Source organism: Bactrocera oleae, chromosome 5 (assembly GCF_042242935.1).
Source record: "Bactrocera oleae isolate idBacOlea1 chromosome 5, idBacOlea1, whole genome shotgun sequence".
NCBI lineage: Eukaryota > Metazoa > Arthropoda > Insecta > Diptera > Tephritidae > Bactrocera > Bactrocera oleae.
Window position 1 is genome coordinate 15,162,237 of NC_091539.1, and position 26,552 is coordinate 15,188,788.

Genomic DNA, 26,552 nt, shown 5'->3' on the forward strand with positions numbered 1-26,552 from the left:
GTCGCTCATTATCATCGCATATTTGCACTTATAAATGCATATTACATACAAAAGGGTATGTAATTGTTCCTATGGAACTGAGCAACCATGAAAGGAATCTCAAAATAAAAAAGAACACCGAAATGCGTAGCAGCGAGCCGTAACGGAAAAGAAAACAAAGATCTTCGTCTTTCTCCGTCTGAACATAGCTAATGACATTTACACAATTTAGCGTGTTGACAATGCAAGTTTTGTGAACTGTTTTCCCCACGCATTTATAACAATCAAACTAGCTATAGGTAAGCTAACCACAACTTGGTGAAAATGGTTCTGTCAGTTAAACCTTCGTTATGCTACCAGTGGTTAAGGAGAGTATTAACCGGCTATTGAGAAAACGGTCCTTAGTATGTTCTTTTGGACTTTTCTTTTATAAGGCGCTCAGTGAGATTTCACATCTAAGACACTTACTTATCACTTTCACATACCAAAACCTCATATCTCGTTATAATAACATTCATACTCAATATGACAACATCAACAAAAAAATTGTATGTACCTATTGGCTTGCAAATATATGGAAATCAGTTTCAGAAAGTTTTAAGTGTGAATGTACATTAGCTTAATGGTTGATACAATAAAATCTAAATACAACGCTGTTTACTATCGGAATGTGTATCGATACTTTTAGTGACATCAACATGTTTGAAATCAAATTTACAACTGAAAAGTAATAAAACGCGGTGAATATTTGAAGTTGTAAATTTTTGTGTGTGCAATAAGTTTGTGGAAATAAAAGCAGTTATTAAATTTTATACACAAAGGTACGTTTCTACATTTATACGTAATAATAAAGAAGAAATATATAAGAGGAAAACAAATTTATTAAGATTTCAGAAGTAACGGGAGAAAATCTGTAAAATGGCTGACTTTGAAGGGGAGAATCTGGAGCTGCAAAGGGTAATGGCAGAAAATGTTAACGATCTTGCTTCAATATGGACGGAAATGTTTGATGAAGAAATGTGTTTATATAATTTTAAAAAACTAAAGGAACATGTGAAAACATTTTTTACGGAATTGATAGAAGAGTCCTTGCAAAGAAAGGGACTTATAGAAAATGAAATAGAAGAGTTACACAAAGAAGCAGATATGCTTTGTCGTTTATTGAAAACAGATGTAGATTTCCCAAGAATTGATGAAAAAAATGTACCGTTGTTGGTTCTACAGTCAAAAATGGATAAAAGTTTAACTGAATTGCGAGATCAATTACGGCGGCGCCGTGATGAAATTTGCGAGCTTTTACTTGAGCAAGAAGGTCTATGTGAAGAGTTGGGCGAAGCTCCTCGTCCTCTTTTGGCTGATCCTTTACCTTCAGAAGAAGAAATTTTGGAATTTCGTACTCACTTAGACCAACTAAAGATGGAGCGTATGGAACGCTTGAATGAGATGTCTGTATTACGCCGGGAGATAAAAAATTACTTAAATATATTGGAGACACAAGTTAATACAGACACGGAAGACAGACTATTAAATCACAGACAAATTAAACTCAATGAAGAGACTTTTAAAGCGCTCAGGCGTATGCAAGAATTATACGGGACGCGTGTAAAAATCTTGTCAGAGCGTATAGATAGTATGCGTAATAAATTAGAGTCCCTTTGGGGGCGCTTGAAAACATCGCCAAATACTCGAAATAAATTTAAACGTAATACAGAATATAACCAGCGAACATATAATGTACTTAAAGACGAACTGCAACGATGCGAATCTTTACAAAGTCAAAATATAAAAGAATGCCTCCAACAAATCCGTGCCGAGATTGTTGAATGGTGGGATAAAACTCTTAAATCGGAAACGGAGAGGAATCGTTTTTCTAACTTTCACAATAATTGCTATACAGAGGATCTATTAGTATTACATGAAATTGAGTTGGAGGATATAAAAAGATTCTACGATAATAATCATCAGATATTTGAACTTTACGATAATAGGAGATTGTTATGGGATCGAATGATTGCGCTCGAAGCTAAAGCTTCAGATCCAGGCCGGTATAACAACCGTGGGGGCCAATTACTTAAAGAAGAAAAGGAACGCAAAACAATCGCTACTAAATTGCCGAAAATTGAGCAACAAATTCGAGAGTTAGTTGTTGCTTTCGAAGAAAAAGAGCATCAGGAGTTTCGTGTTTATGGCGAAAATATTTTAGAGTTAATGGAAAAAGAATGGGAGATGAAACGTCAAGAAAAGGAGAAAATTAGCAGTGCACGTAAAAATGCTCAAACGCCTCACCCAGTTACTGGTCGTACACCTATGTCAGCAAAAAACGGTTCAATGATTTCAATGCGTAAAGCCCCCTCTAATACTAACTTATCAGCACTTCCGTCTGCCTCTGCCAATTCAGCGAGAAAACGGAAACTGCTTCAAAATGAAAGAAATACTCCGTTGCCTAAACGAAGTTTAGTTTTTCCGCCTAACAGTCCTAGCGTTTTTTCAAAACCAATGACGAACGCTCGTAATACAGGCTTATCTTCTGCTGGAGTTAAGTTATCAACAAAGTCGTTTAAATCGCCTCTAAAGAAATCGCGAGTTATTGCAACCACGATACGTCGTAGATCGGGCCGTCAAAGTTCTGGAAACAAAAAGCGATCTTCCTTGAGTAAGACCGTAAAGAAAAATACAGTTGCTACACCAAAAATTCTTATCAATGATGGCTCAGATTGGAACACTGATACAGATGATGCATATGATTCCTTCCAAAAAAGCATTGATCCCGATTCACGTTCTTCTATAATACACACGGCTTTTTCACGCGTTGCAGCCTCATCGACTATTTCGACTCGGTCCAAACGAATTCATCCTAGTGATAGCTGTGTTGTACACTTGCCTAATCCCCGCGCTGGGTTCCATCATCCACTCACACCGTCCAAAATGTCGCCTGCAGCAAGCAGCCGAAAACTTACCACGAAAAATTTACCTATTATAATTTGAAATATTTGCCGTTAATGATTTAAGTTTCTTATATATAATTTGTAATTACTGATGTTAGATTCTTTGACCTTTTTGTATTTTTTTTTTTTTTTGTTTATAATTAAGATTTTTTCTAATGTTTTTGAAACTTGGACGCTTGTTATTGTAATGAGGTTTTTATCATAGGGCTTTTGGTGATTGGACAAAAAAGGGGCTACTCAATAAAAATTTTTTTTTAAATTTCGAAATAACTAAAGTTTTCGCAATAAATGTTTTATGCATTGAATTACGTGTATATATTTGAACATAAATATCTTATTATTTTTGATACGTGTACATGAAAACATACACAATATATATTAACTTAACTAATGCAAACAGTGCTCTCATGGTATTCCATATTGATGAAATTTAAATGAATGATGGGCTCTTGACACTGTTCGATGCACAGTATATATTATATAATAGATATATATATAAATACTGTTATTTAGGTTACTTCATTAAGATATTTAATCACAATCATAATTGAATTCGCTAATCTTCTGTAAAAAAACGTACCTTTCAGTGAGATATTTGTAACATGGTAGGTATTTTGTTAGGAAGCACTGAAGTTAGGTTTAAATATAGTCTAAATTTTATTTTAGTAATATGAAAATACAAATTCAGAAAACATTTTCTAATATCCCGTTCCGTTTTCGGTTCTCAAATTTACATCCATTGATGGACTTACATATCGGAGGTAAATATGTTGTCTAATATACATATATACACAAAATGGTGGTGGTGTTTTTATTGCCTGTAAGCGTTATCCCCATACTGAGCCAATCTCAGTTGCAAACAATGACTTAGAGAAAATTTTTAACCGTGTCAAGGGCGCCTGACATAATCATCGGCTGTGTTTACATACCTCCTCAATCACCTTACGAGATCTTTGGTAACCATCTAGCCACCATTTCATTCATTATGGACAAATACCAGGCATCCAACTTTCTGATAATCGGCGATTTCAACCTCCCAAGCAGCTCACCTCGTGTGAACTGTGAAAAGCTACTTTAGATGGATACGCCTCGCTCAACTGTACTCAACGTAATTATATTCTCAATGCTCGTAACTCTTTCCTTGACTTATTTTTCAGGGATATTGACTCATCTCCAGAACACTCACTTGCTCTGGGCTCAGAAGATAAATATCATCCTGCCCTGGATATCACGCTTAACTTTCAGCCTGGACTGGTCCCAAACAACTCTTCTTCCTACTTATTCAAAAAGGCTAACTACGCTGAGCTCAACACCTTCTGCCTGAGAACAAATTGGAGGGTCTCATTTAGGCCGGGCACTCTTCAATATTTTGATCAACGACATTGGTAATAATATTGTCTCAGACCATCTGCTGTATGCAGATGATCTCAAAATCTTCAGACCCATTGCCTGTATGACTGACATCTTAACGCTACAGCAAGATATTGATACTCTTGGTAATTGGATTGATCTCTACAAACTCGAAACAATTGATAGTAAGCTAGATTTTTTCTACGTAAAAATCTTTGAAGGCGTAAACCAGTTCGTTCCAATACATACGCATAAACACAGTAACTACCCACCCTGGTTCTCAAAAGATCTCATTCACAAAATTAAATTAAAAAAGTCGGCGCACGTGTTGTATAAGACAAGAAAAACTAAGTCAAATTATTATCGGTTTTGCAAACTGAGACTTGATTGTAAAAAGCTGAGTTCCGAGTGCTACAAGAGCTGGAATTTTGTTAAAGCCAAAAACCGGTGCAGCAGTAACATACCTCCATCCATAGTATGGGACGATCAGTCGGCTGACTCTGGGTCTGAAATCTGCAACCTTTTCGCTTATTTTTTCCACAGCATTTATGTACCAAACAACTGCATCGTTCCAGATGCAGCAAATTTCAATCCGGGATCGCAATGCACTCATATGAACGATCTGATAGCATCTTTCGACGAAGTACTTAAACAGCTTCTTGCACTCGACCCCAGAAAGGGTGCTGGACCAGATGGTCTACCCAATATATTCCTAAAGAACTATGCGATTGGTCTATGTGAACCCTTGTCACATATAATATATTTAGTGAATCCCTTAGCCGTGGTGTCTTTCCATCATACTGGAAATTATCATACATAACCCCAATACAGAAGGACGGATCAAAAGCGATGGGCACCAATTATCGTCCCATCTGTATTCAGTCCGCCCCTGCCAAGTTATTTGAGAAATTGGTGTAACCCTAGCTATTACAGTCCTTTGAACACATCATAACCACCAAACAACATGGGTTCACTGGAGGCAGATCCACTACAACAAATTTGTTTCTATATATTAACAAATTGCTTAATACTATGGACTCCGGCTACACGGATTTTAGCAAGGCATTTGATCGTGTTGACCACGAAATACTAATGCACAAGTTGAGTAGCTACGGCCTAGGAGGTAGCGCATTGTCCTGGATACATTCATACCTTACAGAAAGACGTCTTCAGGTCAGATTCGATGGCTATCTATCTCATAAATATGAAGTGATATGTAGTGTACTACAAGGGTCTCATTTAGGCCCGGTACTCAAAATCTTCAGACCCATTGCCTGTATGACTGACATCTTAACGCTACAGCAAGATATTGATACTCTTGGTAATTGGTGCCGTGTGAATATACTTGACGCAAACTACAAGATCAACGGCCTGGAGATTATAGAGGTTGAAGATGTAAAAGACCTGGGCATCATAGTTTATAATAAGCTCACCTGCTCTAAACATATTGATCACTTCCAAGGCATTCAAAACTCTCGGGTTCATCTAAAGAAACGGTATAGATTTCAGCAGCCCCTACAACCTGACTAGACTTTTCCAATCTTTGGTCCTGTTTGTCCTTGAATATGGGTCAGTTGTCTAGTCCCCTTTCTCATATGTGAAGATAGACAAAGTGGAGAAGGTCCAACGCAAGTTACTGACCTATAAATTATCATAAATTCACACCTACTACACTGATTAGATATTCCAGGGCTTTAACATCAATAAACTATCTGCACGTCGACAGGTTGCTGATCTCAGTTTCTTCTACAAAGTTGTCAACATCATTGATGCTAAAAACTTCCAACTCAAAGAAAAACTATGTGATGCATGGACCCCAAAATAGACTGGCTAAATCTATCAATTCACTTCAGGGTGAGATTGACTTCTACGAAGGTACATACACGGCTTTCATCGATAACACCAAGAAACATTTACTCTTGTAATCTAGCATTTTAATCTATGCAACTCACCCAAACTGCTACCACAGCGCCCTATATATATATATATATATATATTTATATTTGTATTTTTGCAAGTACCCTCAACTAACTATTTTTTATCATGTATATTACCGATTGGCGTAGTCAATAAATACATAAATAAACATGTATTTGTATATTTGTTATTTGAAACTCCGAAATAAAACTTTGCTTTTAACTGGTTTTCGTTTTTTCGAAAAGTCAAGGATAGTGTTCGGTTAACCACAGTACTGGCAGAGAACGTAAATTTACATTCTCTGGTACTGGTTTATTGTCGACAAATTATTGGATATAAAACTCTCTGTACAGTGTTCTATTTTTGTCTGTTCCGCAATTCTAATTTCAACCCTATATTTTCGCCTGCTTTCTCTAAATTTGATAAGTAAGAAAACGTAACATTACAAAATAATTGTCTAGTGCTTAAATGCTCATTAAAAAGTGAATTTTGTATAATAGAATCGATTATATTTTTAAATAAATAGAATCATTATATATAGTGTTTGAAAAGTTTTTATATTCATATATATTGAAAATACGAGTTGTAATTTTTTCAAAGATTTAGAAATATAGAATGGCAAAAAATTTTCAAAATGGCAGACCCGTGCACAGGGCTGCGGCAATACCATACAAAAAACCGTTCAAGAACTTGGGGAATGGCGGTGGGGGCCCTGTGCATCACGGCAATTTCAATCCGATGATGTTCAATGGTAGTCAAATTCCTGATAATCCTGGTTACTTAGATTTCAACAACCCATCGCCACCGGTAGGTATTGGCGGTGGAAGTGGGCTAGGTCAATTGCAGCAAAAAAAGAAAAATAATAAGAATAGACCTAAAGGAAAACCACAAACACAATTTCATCAACCTCTGGTAAACACTCAAACGCAACAAAATGGTAGTGGAAATTGGAATAAAAATAAAGGAGTTCATTATCAAGGTCCAAATAATACAACTAATAATAGATTCAATGGTGGAAATGTCGGTGGCCCAAGAATTTTTATTAATGGGGCTCAAAATATGCCCAACGGTCCCAACCGCGGACGTCGTATGGGACCACCTGGCGTTCCACGAGGAAATATACCAATGCCGGCTATGCCACCACCGCACGGATTCCAGCCACCGATGATTCCACCAATACCACCAATGGGTCGAGGCCCAATGCCTCCTCCAATGGGTATACAACCACCACCACCATTTCTTCGACGCAGCGGACGTATCGGACCGATACCACCAATTCCACCTCCAATACCACCAATGATCCCACCGCGCATGCCTCGTGCTATGCCGCCAGCACCGTTTAGCAATGCTGGGAAAATTAAAAAACCAAACACGAAATTAGTGAAAAAGGTGGTAAAAGGAAAAAGTACCATTAAGACACTGAAAAACCTGGTGAATCAGTATCCCATCGAAAAGCCTTGGGTTACCAAGGAAATACGGGCTGAATATGACAAGAAAGTTGACATTGAAAATAGGCTCAAAGGCAATAAAAATGATGATTTATTCGCACAATTTAAAGTGCAACGTGACAAGTTTGTATCTATGTACGAAAATGCCCGCGAGGAATATTTGAAAAAGGAGGCGGAAGCCGTTAAGGCAAAGGTAAAATCTTGAAAAAGCTAAATGGTATAATCGCCCACAAACAACAATTATTTTTTATTCCCAACGTTATCGCTTACTGCAAAAAACATTTGTGATGGATTGGATAACAATATGCCACACTATAGTAAAAATAATATTCATTGCAAGAACGGTAAAAAACCAATCCATAACAATGTTTTGGCACATGCACATAAGTAACATTAAAACTTTTCATTATGCAAACTTTATGCGCCAATGAACTAATGAAAGGCAATATCGAATTGGATTTTTGGTGATTTTATCGTTCTCAGACTTTTGTCAATTTTAATCGTAAAATTCTCGGCTTTTATGTAATGTACTTGTAGGATAAATCAATAGCAAGAAGAGCGTTCAGAATTTGCGTTCCAATATTAAATGTTGTTTAGTTTTATATAAGTATTTTACTGTTCTCGGCGATTTATATAAAAGTTTGAGAAATACGTACGTCATTGAAAATATTTTAAGACAAATAATTTTGGTAGCTCTTGGAAATTTACTTTAAAGGTACATTTTTATAACTAAATGCTCAAAAGTATTGTTCAATAACACTTCTTAAAATCCTTCGATATTGTCTACGCATTAATCTATGCTTTCTTGTATATTTCCGTATGATTTTATACATACATTAATTGATATCCGCCTGTCACAAGTACGTTGAACGATTGCAGAATAAATTTCCGATATATCGCGCAAAAAATATATTTGGCATCATTAATGTCACATCATATTTATGTCGTGATATCAAAAGTGTTTGCTTTTAAAACTAAATTATTAAGCTATACTAATAAAGATACACCCATATTTATATTGTGTAGCACTTTGCTAATATATACTTTTTAGATGTGTATATACATATAAACACTTTACATGGCTAATATGATGTGCTATTAAAAATTTTTCTCTTTAATAATGAGAATGTTTAATATGGAAATTTTTTGTTTTCTTAAATCATGCTTTGGGCGCATTTATTTACAGGATGCTAAAGACAAACAAACAATTAACAAGACCGCCACAAAGGAAGAAAACAAGAATGATGCAAAAGCAAAGTAAAATATTTCACATCAAAGTTAATTTATTAACTAATAACTAGCAAATATCTGAATGAGTTTCATTCATAAATTTGAAAATGAAAAAATTAAATTTACCTTTAAATAGAATTCTGAGTATTTAACATTCATAAAACGCAATCAAATTTGCACACATAAACCAAATATTTAAAACAAAATGGTTTATGTGAACTGTCCAGACGTAGTGTGTAAATTAAAATAAATTAGAATTTGTTAAGAAAAAATATTAAAAGTAATAAAAATTTGTAAGCACGTTTCTGCTGTTTAAATAAATATACAAGATTCGAGTCAAATAAAATGATTAAATGATTTCTATAATAAGCAACTTTGCTAAACACAAGAGCTGTATGAATTCTGTTATAAAAATTTGCAAATATTATATATACTTTAAACAAAGCTACAAAATAAACCTTAACAAAAATAAATTATGCTATAAATTTGCACATAATAATATAATCACTATTATTTCTTGTATACTTTCTGTTAAACTCATAAAAATAAAATTCACGCTTACTTTATTAGTGTGTGCAACCGAATTAAGAACAATATTATTGCTTGGTTAAATGTTAAAATCATTCTAAAAAAATGTATTTTTCAAACTTCTAAAAGTATATTCGTATAGTCTATTTAATATAAGTTCAACATATCTGTAGATTGTCAAAATAATAATTATACTGTACTTATGAGTACGTAAAATAAAACATTGCAAATATTTGCGGATAAATTAATTTCTTTATATACATATGTATATGAAACATATTATTTTAAAGCAAATTTGATAAATATGAGTTTTAAAAAATGTATTTAAATATAAAAAAATTAACACGATTAATTTGTATAATCGTCCTAAATTTATCAGTACTTCATTATGAATGGAAGAATGTGCGTTGAGCTTATCCAGAGCAGATGCGGTACGTGTGTAAACGGCGATATTTGTTTGTCTTGTATTAAGTGGCAGCTTGTGGTATATGGTGTTTGAACGCCCAACCAATTGTTTTTGTTGAAACAACAATAAACTACTGGTTACCTATTTGAGTGTCGCTCACACGCCATTACCACAAACAGTTCTGTCAAATATTTCAACAATGATGACCCTATGAAGTTTCATCTGAAACGGAATGACACATAATATAACTTCAAATATACACATTTTTAAATATTTACATAGTTGTACTAAATGTCTATTTCAGCATAAACACTTAAATAAATCATAGAAAATCATAAATTGCGTTGTAAATTTTATTTATCTAATTACACTGGGAGTTGTAAAATATTCTGTTTGAATGCTTAAAAATCTAACCGAAAATACAGCTAACGATCGGGACGCAATCATCTATGTCTTTAAAATAAAATCAATACTATCTACTGTTCGGTCAAGTTTAAATTTTAAATGGAATACCGTTCATTTGCAGTTTGAAAAACAAAACAGGGGACATTAAATTTTTTGAGAGCAAAATATGTTGGAAAAATTCTCTTTTACGATATTCATTAGTGGGCCCGAAAAAGGCCTAAATACTAACTTGCAAGGATCAAAGCCGGATAAAAACATTCAGGTGTTCAATTTAAAAAAAAAAGTAGCGAGAGGGTTCAACTTCCTTGTGGATTACAATCAAATTTGGTATCATATTAACTTATTTAAAAGGTCATAGACTCAGTTAATTTACTACATTTTACTTCCCCACAGTTAAAATTATATTAACATCATCCTCAAATGAGATATATGTGATATAAACTCAACCGAAGAGGCTAAATTTAATATATTGAGTAGTTGTGAAAAGCGTGAACCAAAGAATCGGAATTCATTATATTAGGGATATGAGGTTTAGACCAAGTCCGTGACGGCTTGTTTTTTAGGATTTGTTTTTCTACCAACAGAAAATAGATAGAGCTTTAAGTTTATTATCATTTATTAACATAACATATATTTCGAAAGTATAAATATAAATTTTAAACTAAAAATAATGTGTAGAACATGAGTTACAGTGTTGTGAATACCCCCGCTTAGAAAAAATGGGCTCGCACTTCCTCCACGATTCCTTCTTAATCTGTAACCCTAGGTGCATGGAATGGACTATTATCGAATGAATATATCAAAAATTGGATTTTTGGTACACATTTGCAAAAAAAAATAGCGAATTTTGGGAATTTTTGATTGATATTAGTTCATTTCAGGCGTTTACATATGCTGAATGTATCCTACAAATTTCAAGTCATTCGGTCAAGCCGTTTTTGAGATACGATTGATGGATTGAAAACACACAGTTTTGAGAAAAACGCGTTTTTTCGAAATCCATAGGTGCCCTTTGCTACTGCAATCCCCTGTACTAAATTATAATTTTGTGGGCGTGGAAGCGATCCGATTACGCCCATTTAAGTTACGTGCACAAAGTTTCACGGTATCCCAACTTTTACTCAAGTTATAGCTTACACGGACAGAAAGACAGACACCTACCCGGATTTCAATATAAATAAATAATTTCATTAACATATCACACATATCGATCATTAGGTATATGGGTGCGAGGGTGTTCACCCGATTTTACCAACTATCAGAATATCCCACAGATTGATCATTTCGACAATTTTTAGATATGAGATAACCCATTAGGCCACTTGCTCGCTTTTTAAACATTTTTAGACCACAGTTTTGTATCTTAATTTGGTATTTTGTGGGCATGACAATGGTCCGATACCGTCACTTCATACATATATATATAACGAGACAACAGCGACAGTAAATACACTGATACAGAAACAAGTTTCCTTAAAAAATATTAGCAGATCCATCATATCTTTTGTTTATTTAGCGGCGGAAACTATAATTACAAGTGTATAGATATTTATTCCAATTAGTTATCTTCTATCTTATCTTTTTCTGTATTTGATTCATCACTCAAATCACTTGCTGGAGGTTCTGTATTAATAGATTCCTTTTGTTTCTTCCACATTTTGGCGGCAGCCAATAGTTTCAAATTAGGACGCGCCAATTCATCTTCTGGGAAAATGTAGTCAAACACTTCTTCCCATCCTTCCTCCACGCCACTTTCTGATACGATCTTCTGTCGCTTCTTAACCCGTCGAGGCATTTTCTCCATCACTTTGTTTAATGCGTGACTATCTCCTGATTCCCGTTCAAAATCACGCCATGCCTCTAGCAACAATACGCGAGATTCCTTGTCACTGGCATTACGTAGAGTATCGTTAGCACGTTCATAAACCCTTCTTGATAATTTTATATTTATTTCAGGGTCATCAGCAAGTTCAGAATCTTGTTGTAATAATTCGAATTTCGCATATGACATCCACACTTTAACGTGATGCGTCCGTTCCAAAAGTCGTTCGTATAGTTGACGGGCCAATTCCATTTCACCTTGTGATACCTCGAAGTCTATGTATGCTTTCCATAGCAGTTCTGGCATGTCAAGACGCGTTTGTTGGACTGCGAGTTCGAAAACTGCCCGTGCTCGATCCGTATCACCGAGCAAGTTTTCAAGCTCAGCAAATTTCATCCATGTTACGCAATTTTCAGGTCCAAACTCTAAAAACTTTTCATACAGCAATCGGCAGCGATCGAATTCACGCAACTGTATTTCTAATTCTATATAACCACGGAAAAGTTTGTCGCGTGGACATAAGCCTATAGCCATTCCTAAAGTTTTTCGAGCCTTTTGTAATTCTTTGCAACGAATTTCAAACTGTGCATACATTAGCCAAATTTTACTAAATGTAAATTTTTTGTGAGGTATAAGTTCCAGGCATGTTTTGTATATTTGTCGGGTACGTTCGAAATCCTCTGTTTCAAGTTCTTCATAGAGTGCATAATTGATCCATAAGTAAATATAACGGCGCCAATAGTTTTTCTCATTGGCAGGTGGAACGTTGGAGATAGCACGCTCGTATGTTTCGCGTATAAGATCGACATCGCCTTCACCTACACAAAATATGAGCAAAATATTTGAGGTTAATAATATAAGATATAAAATAATTAGTTTATAAATAAATAACTGTACCTTCAATTAATCGCAAGTAATCGAACCAAGCATCATAGTTTTGAGGATTCGCGGCTACCTCCTGTTCATATTGGAATTTGCGCTTTGAAACAATAACATCTTCAATACCTGCCCTGTCGCCATATTTTTTCTCATGAATTGTGTAAGCTTTATAAAGTTCCTGTGTTCGATCTTTTGATAGATGGTCTAGCGCATATTTGTAAATCACTCGCGCCCTATCATGCTCCTTTTGACCTTCTTCAAAACGCGCAAATGCAATGAATAGTCGTTCATCAATATAATCCTCTCCAAAGAATTCAACGGCACGTTCAAATACACGACGTGCACCATGTACAAAGCCATGAGATTCTTCAAAACGAGCAAATTTAATCCAGTTTTTTACATCAGGGTGGACATATACAAAACGCTCGTAGATTTCGCGCGCACGGTCGATTTCCTTGTAACGCAATTCAAAGTTAACATAGGTCTGCCAAGCTTGTTCTTCAGGCTGCCACTCCATCCATCTTTCAAACACTTGACGTGCTCCCGCTACATTATCCAACATTTCTTCCATATATGTGTACTTATACCAAAATTGATTAACACGCGGCATGATTGTAACAGCCCGATCCCATAAATTACGCGCATGATTTACTTGCTTGTTTTTCATTTCCATTTCCGCATACTTTAGCCATATAGTGATATTTCGGTGCTCATTATCCAGTGCACGTTCCCATATTGAACGTGCTCGCTGTATTTCTTTCTGTGACTCTTCCCATTGCGCGTACTTAATCCAGTGACTTACTACCATGCGATTTTTTCGTAGATTATCTTCAAATACTTTACGTTTGCGTTGTTGGTAGTCCGCTAATTCTGCAGGATCCGAAATCTTTTGCTTAGGAGGCGGTGGAAGAATTTCTAGATCACGTTCTTTAGCTTCGCGCAACAATTGTTCTGCAGTAATCTGAATTTCAGCTGGGGCTTTGTTTTTCACCTGGAATAACAACGTAAAAGCAATTTTTATATATGGTATTAAATATTTACTCACCTTAGCTACTTTGGGCATTTTTTGTGGTCTTTCCATTTTGATATAGCTGATTTTAGCTTAATTATAAAATGTATTTTACAATAGACCAACCGAACAGTAAACAAATTTTACGTTTATTTTAACAAACAGCTGCTTGATAATAGAGTTGCAAAACAATCGATGGGACTTTCGATAGTTTTGTTTTCGTCCTACTATCGATAGTTTATTTAGACTTACTAACAATTTTCATAAAATTGCAAAGTTTCAAATATACGTATTAATATAGTCGAATAATACCAAAAGTGAAGTCTAATTTTGAATAACATGGAAGCACTTAAAACCATCTTATTAAATTTAACAATTTTTTACACTTTAATTAGGTGTTGGATGCGTTAGAAAAAATGTTACGGATATATTAAATTTACAATTATAAGAATTTCTAATGTTCTGCAATGACGTCTGCACATAACCCCACTTATTCATATAGAATCAGTAATTGTGACGTCAGAGTTTTCCTGTTTTTAATAAGAATTTAATTTAATTTTAATACGAATTAAACAAGTGGATATTATAAGTATAAATTACTTGCTCTCGTCTTACATTGAGTTAGTGTATAAAAAATTATACCTCTTTATAACTCGTCAGCTCTCAGAGAATTTTATATAGTAAAATGGTAAATTGTATATGTAACATTATTAATTTTTTAATTTTCCGTTATTGTTCATGTTTTTTTTTATAAATAAAAATTATGTGTACAAAGCCAAGGCCTCTTAATTTTAACTAGCGAATAAAAGTAGATACAAACGAAAACTCTTGGCATTATCGATTTTTTTTTAAATATCGAGTGGTCCAACTATTGACAGTTTTGCAGCTCTACTTGATAACAGGGTTGTAATAAAAACGAAACTTAACCCTCTATATTATTGAACTACAAATATATGCAATAAATTAAGAATTTGTTGAGGTAATTTTTATTACAATTATATTGTAATTACTTTAAACTTACCCGTTTTCATTACTTTTAATTAAAAATGCAATACTTGTGTAATATATTTTACTATTGGCTGGGTGGTATTATGTCAGCATATTATACTTGCGCCGACAAAAATTATTTTACCTCGTATATAAGTTTTCGAATTTCGTTTGATCATTTCTTCCTTTCCTCTTAAATTAAATTAAAATTTAAACGCTTACAGCTTTCCGTAAAAATAAAACTCTGTGGCACCTGCTTTTAGATTGACCAGCAATCTGCCGACTCAGGAACAAGGTCTTTGAATTTATATGTCCAAATAGGGAGCACATTGGTTCAATAGCGTCTAACAGGATCTTGGCATTCATCAAAGCGCTGGCCGTGTGAAAGAGGGAGGTGCGCAATAGACTTCTCAGTGCAACCTCAATCTATTTTATTCTAACTTTAATATTAAGAATATTTTTAGATAGACTTATGGTAAAATTACTTCAAAAAATATAATATGTAGTTTTCTATTTAAACTATTGAAAACTTTTATGTTGCTCTATTTAAAAATTTTGCAGGATTTGTTAATCAGAAATTTGTTTTTGCAAGGTTTACTGTTGTCAATTCACTCCCTTTCATGTTCTCATTTCGCTACTTCCTTTTTCTTTTATTTTTAGTTTATCAGCTGAGTATTCGATAACAAAACAAATTATTCCACATCTGTAGTCGATTTAAGTAGTGGATTTGTATTGCTGCTAGCGTAAAACTAATCAGAAAGTCTTGTGTATTTATTATTAGGGAAAATGGTGCTTCAAGCTATGGGACGATTTGCAAATTTGGCACGCAGTCTACAGCAACTGAGCGCATGCAGTTGGGTGCATTCACCACTTATCAATAGAGGATTGGTAAGTAATATCTCTATTGCTTAGAACAATGCAATCGACAGCCGGACAAATTAAATAAGGGAATGGTTATGTAATGTTAATTATATTCCTAACTATTTATGTTCAAATTGTTAAAATGACTGTAATTTGTGCGCCCACTGACTTAACATTTAAAAGGATACATACTTTATTATTTGAATGGAATACAAAAAATAATTTTTATTGAAAATGTGAAAAACAAATATGTGAGGTTAGATTTAGTAACGCTCAGACACAACAACTTTCAGGTGAATCGGTGTATTTTAATTATATAAAAATTACGATGCATTTATGTATGCTTTCTTTTACGATATCAGAATCAACACATTTGTTCATAAACGACTCAAGGTTACTACAGCAATGCCGGTTTAATTACCGGACAACATAACATATCACATTAGTCTCGTTCAGCTATCTACAGCTATCGGTCGTGTTAAAAATATTTCCACATATGTACCGTCACCCCATGTACATTTCGTGTGTAGAAAGTTATTTTCTGCATTAAAGTTGGTTTTGTATGAACCGTCAAAAAAAAGTGAAAGCTGTTTATAATTAAAAATTTTAAGAATGGTGATTATGTTATATTTCTTTGAAATTTTGTCGAACAAAAAAAAAATGTATACATACATATGCATATGTATTTGTGCACAATAAATTCTATATTTATGAAGCAGAAAGTATTAATGAAGTCCTTTTATAAGTACATTTTTTTTCTTACATAAACCACATTTAAAATAATACAGACTTAAAATATTAGTTAAAAAATCTGGTTTGTACATTTAGGCATTCTTCTTGTTTAAACAATTGGTTTATTATTTTGTAGCAGGTGTAATACCTGATAGTGTTTTACATATAACTTCCACAAAATTAAAAACTAAATCAAATGAGTTAAATCACATTCATATTAGTACAAAGTTCCCCCCATTTCAATGGCTTTAATCAATTTTACGAGGTGTCACGATTTGTAATCACTAGGTATTCAAAACCTTTGCATGTTCATTTTCTGCCGTATTGCGCAAAATAATCCCAATATTTTAGAATTTTAACTTGATATTAAAAAAAATACATCCTACACCTACATCAAAATAGGTGAATATTTATCACGATGGCCCAGAGGCGGCGCATTTTTATTTAAGAATAAATCTTTTCTTTTGGGTACCGAAGAACCCCCGTTGCGCATGCATAAACTTGACGTTTTACTCTAACTGAATAAGGGTTTTCCTGAACGTTGAGTGGGCACCTGACTCCCTATGATTTGTTTGCTGCATTTGAAACTTTCGATTTTGTTTCGATTAATGTTTATCACGATGAGAATTGATTTGGTCGATCAAGGCTTCAAAGAACCACCATCAACCAAATTAAAGTTGAAATCTGCATTTACTGCAAGCGGTGTTAAAGGCTGTAATGTTAAATTGGTATCTGTTTGAATGATAAAGCACAGTTCATATTAGTTTAAATAAAATATTCTACAATGTTAGTTAATCAACTAAATACCGCTGTAAGCTCTTTGAGTGGCACTCCTCCTTAAAAACTATATAATTTGTCCACTTAACAACAAATAAATTTGTATAAGAATGTCAAGGGTTTGAACAACTTTGTATTAAACGTGGCATCTGTCTTCGGTGTCTACATGATAATAATGTGAAAATAAATAACTATATCATAACATCAAACACAAAATGGTATAGAAAAAATTGGATAAAAAAATATGTTGTACATTATGTTGTTGATAAGCAGAAGTTCTTTGGCTTTAATAAAAATATAGCATCATAAATATGATGCATTAGCGTTTCCACTTGAGTTGACAGAAATTTGAAAAAAAAAATATTTTTTCTAAAGTAATGCTCTTTGCGGTGACTACCATTAATTCTTGGAAATTCATCTAAAGTCAGTTAGACAAATAAATTAGTTTTATTAATAGATAATCTGGTGCATGATCGAAGCTTTTTTAATTTACCAAATGGCGGCCTCAGGAAATTTATTTCTAGATTTTGCGAAAAACAAAGTTGATTGTTTATAAAAAATCGAAATAAAAAATCCTTCGATCAGGCATCAATTTCGAGCTACAGTGGTCACCAGCTCAAAAGAAATTATACTTTAATAAAATGTAAATATACATTAGATGTGTTAAAAAGACTACTCCTAACCCCTTAAGGAAATAGTTTAACATGTTTAACACGTTTAAGGTTGTTTCTTATTATATGCATTATATTTATAAAATTAAAACTCAAATCTATTTTCTTTACTATCAATTGAATCACGAATTGATGTACAAATTACATACCAATGTATGGTATACGCCTAGCTGTGTCAGAGCATAAATTATAAGATCTTATGAGAACTTACGAAATTAAGAAAACGTACGTACGAACGTACGAAAAAAGAAATTACAAAAAGTTTAAGTTAAAAGACATAAAAAAAAGTTAAAAGTTTAATAGAACATAGTAGTGCAACCTGTTTGAAAGCTAGTTAAGCTATTATAATGTTTCCTTAAACATCTTCATTGACTATAGTCATAAATTATTTTTATGTATATATAAATATTCCACATACTGTGACATAACAGACCTTAATCCATGCTCTTGCTTTTGACGTGCTAATTGATGCTATTTTTTGCCGTTCACACCGTAAATGCCTGTTAAACGCTGTTTAAAGGCAGATTGACTGCTAGGGAAAATTTAAAAGCCGTTAAATTGAATATTAAGGGGACATATAGTTAGTATATGCCAATTAAAATTCGAATTACAATTTGAAGTCTCACTATAAAGTAATTTACTTTCCGGTTATATAAATTTTCAGAGTTAATTTATGTACCATATGTACATACATATAAACAAACATCAATGTGCTAATATCTATACTGCATATGAATAGAAATAAAAACTGAATTGAAATCAAATATCTGTATAGATTGTAATTCTTTATCAGTTTAAAACTTATATATTTGTCGTATTTTACTCAGTTTCTGTCAAGCCCCCAAAACATCAAGGCACCAAGGTTATAATCAAAAAACTTTTATATAAATGTCCAGCAGTGTAACATACAAGTATATATTTATACACATTCTTAAATATGTTGATAAAGCGTTTTAATTTATTTGCTTATCTGTGAACATTTGCACGTCGAATAGTCAGTAAAATTTGTTGTCTCGTGATGTTATTATTTCAGTAGCAGAGCGACTGAACTAAATTGCACACTTTTAAAATGGTACGGGAGATTTTTTAGTTTATAGATTTTTTCGTATTGTTTTTGTTCCGTAATTTTGGCTTATGTAACCATGTGTTAATCAATAATATATTTGTTTGTAGGCCTCCGAAGCGTATCGTGTAGAATCCGACACATTTGGCGAACTAAAAGTTCCAGCTGAGAAGTATTATGGCGCCCAGACAATGCGATCCAAATTAAATTTTCCGATTGGCGGATCTTCTGAGCGCATGCCGGTAAGCTGCATTACGTTAAATTACAGGTAGTAGAAGCGTCTAACATTTGCATTTTTGTTTAGCAACCGGTTATTCAAGCGATGGGAATTTTAAAGAAAGCTGCCGCTGAGGTGAACAAGGAGTATGGTCTTGACGCCAAGGTCAGTGACGCTATTTCGAAAGCTGCTGATGATGTCATATCCGGTAAATTGTATGAAGATCATTTTCCCTTGGTGATTTGGCAAACAGGTTCAGGCACACAAACTAATATGAATGTCAATGAGGTAAACACATAGCCGATTAAACTTTAAAGTCACTTGTTGATTGATTACCATATTTAATTAATGAATTGTACATTTTTTACTTACATATTAGGTGATCAGCAACCGTGCCATTGAAATGATGGGTGGTGAATTGGGTTCAAAGAGCCCCGTCCATCCTAATGATCATGTGAATAAGTCGCAGAGCTCTAATGACACATTCCCTACAGCTATTCATATTTCGGTTGCATTGGAACTCAACAATAACCTTAAACCTGCCATAAAAATTTTGCATGATGCTCTTAAAGCCAAATCTGACGAATTCAAAGATATCATCAAAATTGGACGTACACATACCATGGATGCAGTGCCACTGACGTTGGGTCAAGAATTTAGCGCTTATGCTCAACAATTGGCATATGCGCTCGATCGCATCGATGCCGCTCTGCCGCGCGTTTACGAATTGGCTTTGGGCGGTACAGCTGTTGGCACTGGCCTCAACACCCGTATTGGTTTTGCGGAAAAATGTGCCGCACGCATTGCTCAACTTACCAAACTGCCTTTTGTATCAGCGCCAAACAAGTTTGAAGCCTTGGCAGCACGTGATGCTATGGTGGAAGTGCATGGTGTTTTAAATACAATCGCCGTTAGCTTAATGAAAATTGGCAACGATATTCGTTTCCTTGGTTCAGGTCCTCGTTGTGGCTTGGGTGAACTGATGCTGCCTGAAAACGAGCCAGGAAGTTCGATTATGCCGGGAAAAGTGAATCCAACTCAATGCGAATCACTAACTATGTTAGCGGCACAAGTTATGGGCAACCATGTGGCGGTAACTGTAGGCGGCGCCAATGGACATTTCGAATTAAATGTTTTCAAACCTTTAATCGTCTCGAACGTTTTACGTTCCATTCGCTTGCTATGTAAGTGAGAAATATCATTTTAAGTACATACCTGCTTATTTATGGTTTAATTGTTTTAAAAGCTGATGGCTCACGTACATTTACCTCCAATTGCGTCAATGGAATACAGGCGAATCGCGATCGCATTGGAAAGATCATGGCAGAATCCTTAATGTTAGTGACTGCCTTGAATCCCCATATTGGCTACGACAAAGCTGCCAAGATTGCTAAGACTGCCCATAAAAATGGCACCACTTTGAAGGAGGAAGCCATCAACTTAGGCTACCTAACTGCCGAGCAATTTGAGCAATGGGTTAAACCATCGGAAATGTTGGGACCAAAATAAATATTGAGATTTTTACTTTGATATTAAATGTTTGTATAAGCGAATTAAATTCGAACGATACTGTAAAATGATAGTCATGATGTGTAACACTATTTTAATCTGAACGAATGAAATACACAAGATTGCTAGTACTTATCTAGTATAATACGACTCTGGTGTAAGATACTTTTTATTTTTTTGGTTTTGGAAATTTTGGACTGAAATAATTTTTTTTTTTTATTAAATCGTTATAAAAATTGTGTGTATACATGTTATTTTAAAAAAAAAGTATATGTCAAGTGCTTGGATAATTATAAGTATTCCATTAGTGGTAGTGTTTATATATAAAGACCAATAATTTTTGGATTATTCACTTAAAACTTTTTATATAGTCGTTTTTTTTTCTAATGAAACAAAAAAAGTTTTATTTTACTTTTATTTTACAGCCTGATTTCACAACCAGAATGATTTAAATCAGACGGTGTATTTTTTTAACCAACAAAGAACACACAATGCATGGCATGCATTCTACCAGCAGCACTTGACAGTATTTGTAAGAAATCAATCAATATCTTACTTCCATATTTCTATGTATAAAGAACTCGTTTGCTCGATCTTATATAAATGCGATGTCAGCACCTAAACTCTTGAGTGTGGTTCCCCACAGAATACATTTTTTGTATCGCATAAACCGCCATCTACAGTGCAAAATTCATCCAAATTATTCTTAACATTATTAATTTTTATTTCAACTCTTCTCTAATCCACTTCTCGTTTTATAATATGTACATTGATAAAATATGCATTTACTCCCATTTGCTAATTTTAAATACCAATTATGAGCTTCTAACTTTTTACTTGAAGATTAGTGATACAGTTTTAGTGATGTAAACCAAATATCTAAACCTAATGAATTCGTGTACGAAATATAAATATTGTCATAGGTAAAAAAGAAAAGGTAAACAATTACAAAGGCCTAATCAAAACAAACCCCTTATGGGAGCACTTGAGGAATTTAATTGTGTAACTGTGTATAAAATTATTAGTTTTCAAAAACGATTTAACAGAACCTAATCAGAGCATATAACCTATATAAATATCATTAAAAACCTAACAATAAAGATTTAATAACATCGCAATTTCATGTTGTGGAGCTTGCTTGGCGTTGATCATTTTGATTCCTACACACTTTACTGTGACCGTCTTTCCAATGCCGTGATTGGCAAATTTGCGAACAATATGCAGCACGAAAGCAACATAAGTAAATCGCTTCATTGAGGCACCAATAGCACTACAAAAATAAAAAATACATCAGCAATGTTTTGTATAAACTTCGTGTATTTTGAAGTGCACAGTTACCCACCCATTGCTTTCGTTTAAGGATTTTCTTTTCATGTTCATGTTTTTTAATTGATGCTTTTAGCTTTTCTATATTCGCTTGCAATTTTTCATTTTTCTTTTGTGTAGCTGCTACTACTTTTAAGGCGTCATCAAGTTGATCTTGAACCTAAATTTATGAGATTTTCTTTTTTGCTTACTGACAATATCTTTGAATATTTCATTTTAGCCACCTGTTTTAAATCTGCCACACTTATTAGAGTATTCGAAGAACGTGTTAGTCGTTTTGATGACTTTGGATTGCTATACTGCGATCTGAAAAATTATAATGAAATTAAGAATAGTTATTCTATATGAAATTGAGATTACTCGTTATGAAAATATTAACCTTCTCGTTCTTGATCTGGTTTCTGTATCATTTAGGAATCCGCTGTCACTCAGCATAGGCGGTTCGACATGAGGCAAAGACACTATGTCGTCAGAAATATCCAAGCGAGTATCCATTCTAATAGGTGGAGCAGTGTTACAAATCGTTTGCCGACGAATTGGTGGTTTTCTTGTCTTATTAGTGTTCTCCAGGAACTGATTTGCTGTTCTTTGTAAAGCATTCCTTATAATTTGCTCCATTTCATTTTTGTTTGCATGAAAAGAAAATATACAAGGCGGATATGCTGATAAAACTTGATGTATACGTAGTTCTTCCAGCGCTTTTTTAATAGCCGGCTTATTGCCGATCTTTAAAGACTTTATATCTGTATCGATTGAGCGAATTAAACGCGATTCGATGAGTGCACGTGAATGATTACCGCCGAAAAAACGAACATCGTATTTATTATTTGGCAGAAGTCGAATTACTTTTGCAGGCCAATATGTGAAACCACTGTGCTTTGCAAAAACTAATTCGTGACGTTGAACGCAGGGTTTCGCAAACCAAACGTTAGAATGTTTTTCATGTGAGTGCCGAAAACAATCTGGACAACGACGAATCTCAGCCAAATCGTATGCAATGTCACGAACCATCCATTTCGTAGCTTCCATTTCCATGCTATTAGCTGTTGAGAACATTACAAATATTTTTTGTCGTAGTTTTTGTCTTTATCTTACTACTTACGACCAAAAAATACACCAATATTATGTTGCAAGTCAAGAACGTCTACAAAGAATTCAGTCAAGAGGTTATACTGCATTTCTTTCAATTTAGCTGCTATGGAATCCAAATGTTTTTCGGGAAATTTAAATAGTAATTTTGAAACGTCCGAAATCACCCCAACAGGTATTTTTATTGACTCTAAGTAACTTTGGACGTCATTACTGACCTGTTTATGATTAAAAGTGTTATTTTTCTGAATATGAATATAATATGAATGACTATATCTTAATTATAAGATTAACCCAAGGTTAAAGTAATACATAAACCACTTTGTATGCTCACCCACGAACGATTACGCTCAAACGTAAAATCAATCAAGTAACTTAATTCGTCCGGTCGCATATTTGGAGGATGTCGCAGCTCAGCTGTTTTTAACAGTCGACAACAAGTACAAAGTTCAAAATCTGATTCCAGTTCTTCATTTAAGCCGATCTCACTTTTATACGACAAATTTGAGGTGAGAGTGCGTGGACGTTTTCGTGTTGGGGGTCGTATTTCGCCCATGCAAACAACTTCCACTTTAGTCTTTGACTCTATTTCAAAATCTTCCCGATAGATTTTCTGATTTCTATTTAGCTCAGTGCCAATTTTTGTTGCGTTTGACGTATTCGCTACTTCATCTTCAATGTTATTCAAATCGGTTTGAATAGGCGAGGATGTGCTATCAACTGTAATCTCTTCGGTGAAGCGCTGTTGGCCTCCACTGTTAGTAGAACCTGTATCTATTTGCAGCAATGATGATGATATCCTTACGTCACTCTCATAATCAAAGGAAGTATTTTCCTGTACTGTGTCATCGGCATCAGAGTCAGCATCAGTGTCTGAACTGAAGGCCGGTGGACGATTCTTTTGAAATTTCCCTGATGGTACCGTGTAATTGGGCCGTTCAGGTTCTTTGCGATAGCAGAGTCGATGAAACGAACGGGAGCACTGTCGACAGTGCGTTAAGGCGCCCGGTAAATGACACTCATAACAGTAGAAATCATGTGAATTATTCTCCTGTTAAAAAAAATTACATTTAGACTTCAATCTTTGAAGAACATAAATCGTTTAATTTGACATTACTAAAATTTCCTTCTGTTTTGGTAAACGCAATAAACGCGGAACTCTGGAGGATCCTGCATTGTTGTGTAGCACCGGTTTGAGTATACCATCCTTCAAAGCATTTTGTACGGTTTCTGATGCTAGCGCTGTTATTTGGTTATATATTACTTTAAAGAATTAATATAATATAATTAATTAGTTACATTTTTCGTAATTGCCCACTTCCACAAGCACGCGTGCCAATTCCTCAACTTGTGCAGAGCTTGAGCTGCCTGAACTTAGTTTAGACAAGAAGTAACGAAGGCAATCAGGTTGTGCTTTTCGATACATTTTAATACAAATAGATTTGGCACTACATTAAAGGTTCGAATATCTCAATGTTTTATTTTTCAATGAAATAGTAGTATATATTTTGCAGTATTCTAAATAGAAGATATGTTTATTATATGCAGCAACATTCCAAAACTGTAACAAACAAAAATAATATAACGAAGAGTTGCATTGGATGCAATAAATGTGTTCACACTATGGCATTGTAACAATCATTATCTGCTGTCTTGACGTATATTTTAAAGCCGATAGTAATTATTTCGATAAATGAAAAGTAAGTATAAAAATGGAAATAATTTATGAAAATTTGCGGACATATTGGTTAGTTTTAATAGAAAACATGATATTTTGCGGGTGTTTTGGTTGTTTGCCAATTTTTTTAGTTTTGGCCTGAAAATTTATAGTTCATGAATATTCAATTTTATCTAATCATGTTTAATATTCTGTAAATCTTTAATTTTTTATATGCTTATATATTACATTAGTAATATAATAATATTAAAATATTGACAGCTGTGGTGAAGACAATTGATAGAAGGCGATTTAAACTTGTATATCAAAAACAAGCGTATGAAAGTCAACAAAAAAAAGTCTATTTCTCTTTCTAGGATTTCCCATATTACATTTACGTTGAAAATTATCGATGCGTTCAAAGTGATATATACGTACAGAGATTGCAAGAGTTCTGTTATTTTATTTTTATACTCTTGCAACATGTTGCTAAAGAGTATAATAGTTTTGTTCATCTAACGGTTGTTTGAATAACCTAAAACTAATCGAGATAGATATAGGGTTATATATACAAGTATAAATGATCAGCTTGACGAGACGAGTTAAAATCCGGATGCCTGTCTGTCGGTCCGTCTGTCTGTGCAAGCTGTAACTTGAGTAAAAATATAGACATCGTGATGAAACTTGGTCCACGTATTTGTTGGCAAAAAACCGACGAGTTCGTAGATGAGCGTAATCAGACCACTGCCACACCCACAAAACGCCATTAAACGAAAACCTCTAAAGTGCCATAACTAAGCACTGAATTAAGATATAGAGCTGTAGTTTGACATATTGGATTGCAATAGCTTGGAGTACCAAACCATTCAAGCTAAAACAACCAAATCTCTTAAGTACCCCTGATCTGATGATAGCCTCGCCCACTCCTCATATAACGGTACTGTTAAAAACTACTTAAAACGCGATGAATCAATAACTAAATATAAATAACTCTAAAGTTATTAAATTTTACCATCCAGATGGTATGAGAGATCTGTATAACAGCCGCGTCCAAAATTGGAAGATGAGCGTGAACCAAAACTGTTCAAGCCCCAAGGTACCGAGTAACGCCTATAGTTGACTTTTAACCGAAAATATTGGTCAATGTGCGAGATATATAATTGAACTTCGGGGAGAATCCTTTCCTGCTTATAGTATGTCTGAATGTCAAAAATGGGTTGAATCAGGTCAATACTTCTCTTAGCCCCTATATACCTAATATAAAGATTTTTGAATTTCCGGGTTACTTTATACCGCATATATCGGCCAATATGTGAGTTATCATTAAAATTGAGGGAGCTTGTTTTACTAATAACAAAATTGGGCGAAATATAACTATTATCAGGATTATCAAACATCCGGCTGAATTCACTTCAAAGTATGTTCTCGAGTATACCTGAGTAATGTTATAATTAATGCAATCAGCCTGTCTCTTTCTTTATCCCCTATATACCCTGTAAAACGATAACCAACCTCATAAAACTTTTGTTTTAATTTTTCCAAGGATTTCGTGATTCCCACTGCACTTCACTTGAACCGTTATGCAGCTCGTTAAGAAGTTCGGGAAAATTGGGAATAACAACCATCTTTCCCCATCTTCGTTTTCTCATACTGGACTTTTTAAATCTGGATCTTTGTGCCATGACTCATCCACTTCAGCCTTAATTTTGTCCTGCTCTTCCGACTATAAGGAAACCCATGCTGAT

General features: G+C 34.2%; 6 protein-coding genes across 10 annotated transcripts; 4 read left to right on the forward strand and 2 right to left on the reverse strand.

Moving 5' to 3' along the window:
• The first annotated feature begins 650 nt into the window (after positions 1-650).
• LOC106617481 (protein regulator of cytokinesis 1) lies at positions 651-3,229 on the forward strand. 2 transcript variants are annotated; one of them, XM_014234696.3, is made up of 2 exons: positions 651-800; positions 874-3,229. In XM_014234696.3, the coding sequence occupies exon 2, from the start codon at positions 898-900 to the stop codon at positions 2,962-2,964; it is 2,067 nt and encodes a 688-aa protein (XP_014090171.1). In that variant the 5' UTR covers positions 651-800; positions 874-897; the 3' UTR covers positions 2,965-3,229. The 2 variants fall into 2 exon arrangements, with proteins under 2 accessions (XP_014090171.1, XP_014090170.1); XM_014234695.3 differs by having other exon boundaries at positions 652-800; positions 867-3,229.
• Positions 3,230-5,306: 2,077 nt separating this feature from the next.
• On the forward strand, positions 5,307-5,804 carry LOC138857323 (uncharacterized). Its single transcript, XM_070109704.1, has one exon. The coding sequence runs from the start codon at positions 5,307-5,309 to the stop codon at positions 5,802-5,804; it is 498 nt and encodes a 165-aa protein (XP_069965805.1).
• Positions 5,805-6,608: 804 nt separating this feature from the next.
• Positions 6,609-10,142, forward strand: fs(1)K10 (female sterile (1) K10). Its single transcript, XM_070110522.1, has 2 exons — positions 6,609-7,832; positions 8,826-10,142. Exons 1-2 carry the CDS (start codon positions 6,807-6,809, stop codon positions 8,898-8,900), a joined length of 1,101 nt encoding a protein of 366 aa, XP_069966623.1. The 5' UTR covers positions 6,609-6,806; the 3' UTR covers positions 8,901-10,142.
• A 1,534-nt stretch (positions 10,143-11,676) lies between these two features.
• On the reverse strand, positions 11,677-14,105 carry crn (pre-mRNA splicing factor crn). The gene is made up of 3 exons (XM_014234707.3): positions 13,955-14,105; positions 12,928-13,900; positions 11,677-12,848 (listed from the first exon to the last, which is right to left on the reverse strand). The coding sequence occupies exons 1-3, from the start codon at positions 13,988-13,990 to the stop codon at positions 11,767-11,769; spliced, it is 2,091 nt and encodes a 696-aa protein (XP_014090182.2). The 5' UTR covers positions 13,991-14,105; the 3' UTR covers positions 11,677-11,766.
• A 1,481-nt stretch (positions 14,106-15,586) lies between these two features.
• On the forward strand, positions 15,587-20,885 carry LOC106617491 (fumarate hydratase, mitochondrial). 3 transcript variants are annotated; one of them, XM_014234710.3, is made up of 5 exons: positions 15,587-15,793; positions 19,120-19,251; positions 19,314-19,514; positions 19,606-20,410; positions 20,473-20,885. In XM_014234710.3, exons 1-5 carry the CDS (start codon positions 15,692-15,694, stop codon positions 20,733-20,735), a joined length of 1,503 nt encoding a protein of 500 aa, XP_014090185.1. In that variant the 5' UTR covers positions 15,587-15,691; the 3' UTR covers positions 20,736-20,885. The 3 variants fall into 3 exon arrangements, with proteins under 3 accessions (XP_014090185.1, XP_014090187.1, XP_014090186.1); XM_014234712.3 differs by lacking the exon at positions 15,587-15,793 and adding an exon at positions 16,238-16,381; XM_014234711.3 differs by lacking the exon at positions 15,587-15,793 and adding an exon at positions 18,935-19,018.
• Positions 20,886-21,435: 550 nt separating this feature from the next.
• LOC106617489 (uncharacterized) lies at positions 21,436-24,736 on the reverse strand. 2 transcript variants are annotated; one of them, XM_036371298.2, is made up of 8 exons: positions 24,450-24,736; positions 24,268-24,392; positions 23,485-24,201; positions 23,164-23,395; positions 22,441-23,104; positions 22,286-22,367; positions 22,078-22,221; positions 21,436-22,005 (listed from the first exon to the last, which is right to left on the reverse strand). In XM_036371298.2, exons 1-8 carry the CDS (start codon positions 24,574-24,576, stop codon positions 21,856-21,858), a joined length of 2,241 nt encoding a protein of 746 aa, XP_036227191.1. In that variant the 5' UTR covers positions 24,577-24,736; the 3' UTR covers positions 21,436-21,855. The 2 variants fall into 2 exon arrangements, with proteins under 2 accessions (XP_036227191.1, XP_014090183.1); XM_014234708.3 differs by having other exon boundaries at positions 23,164-23,368; positions 24,450-24,735.
• Between the last annotated feature and the right edge of the window lie 1,816 nt (positions 24,737-26,552).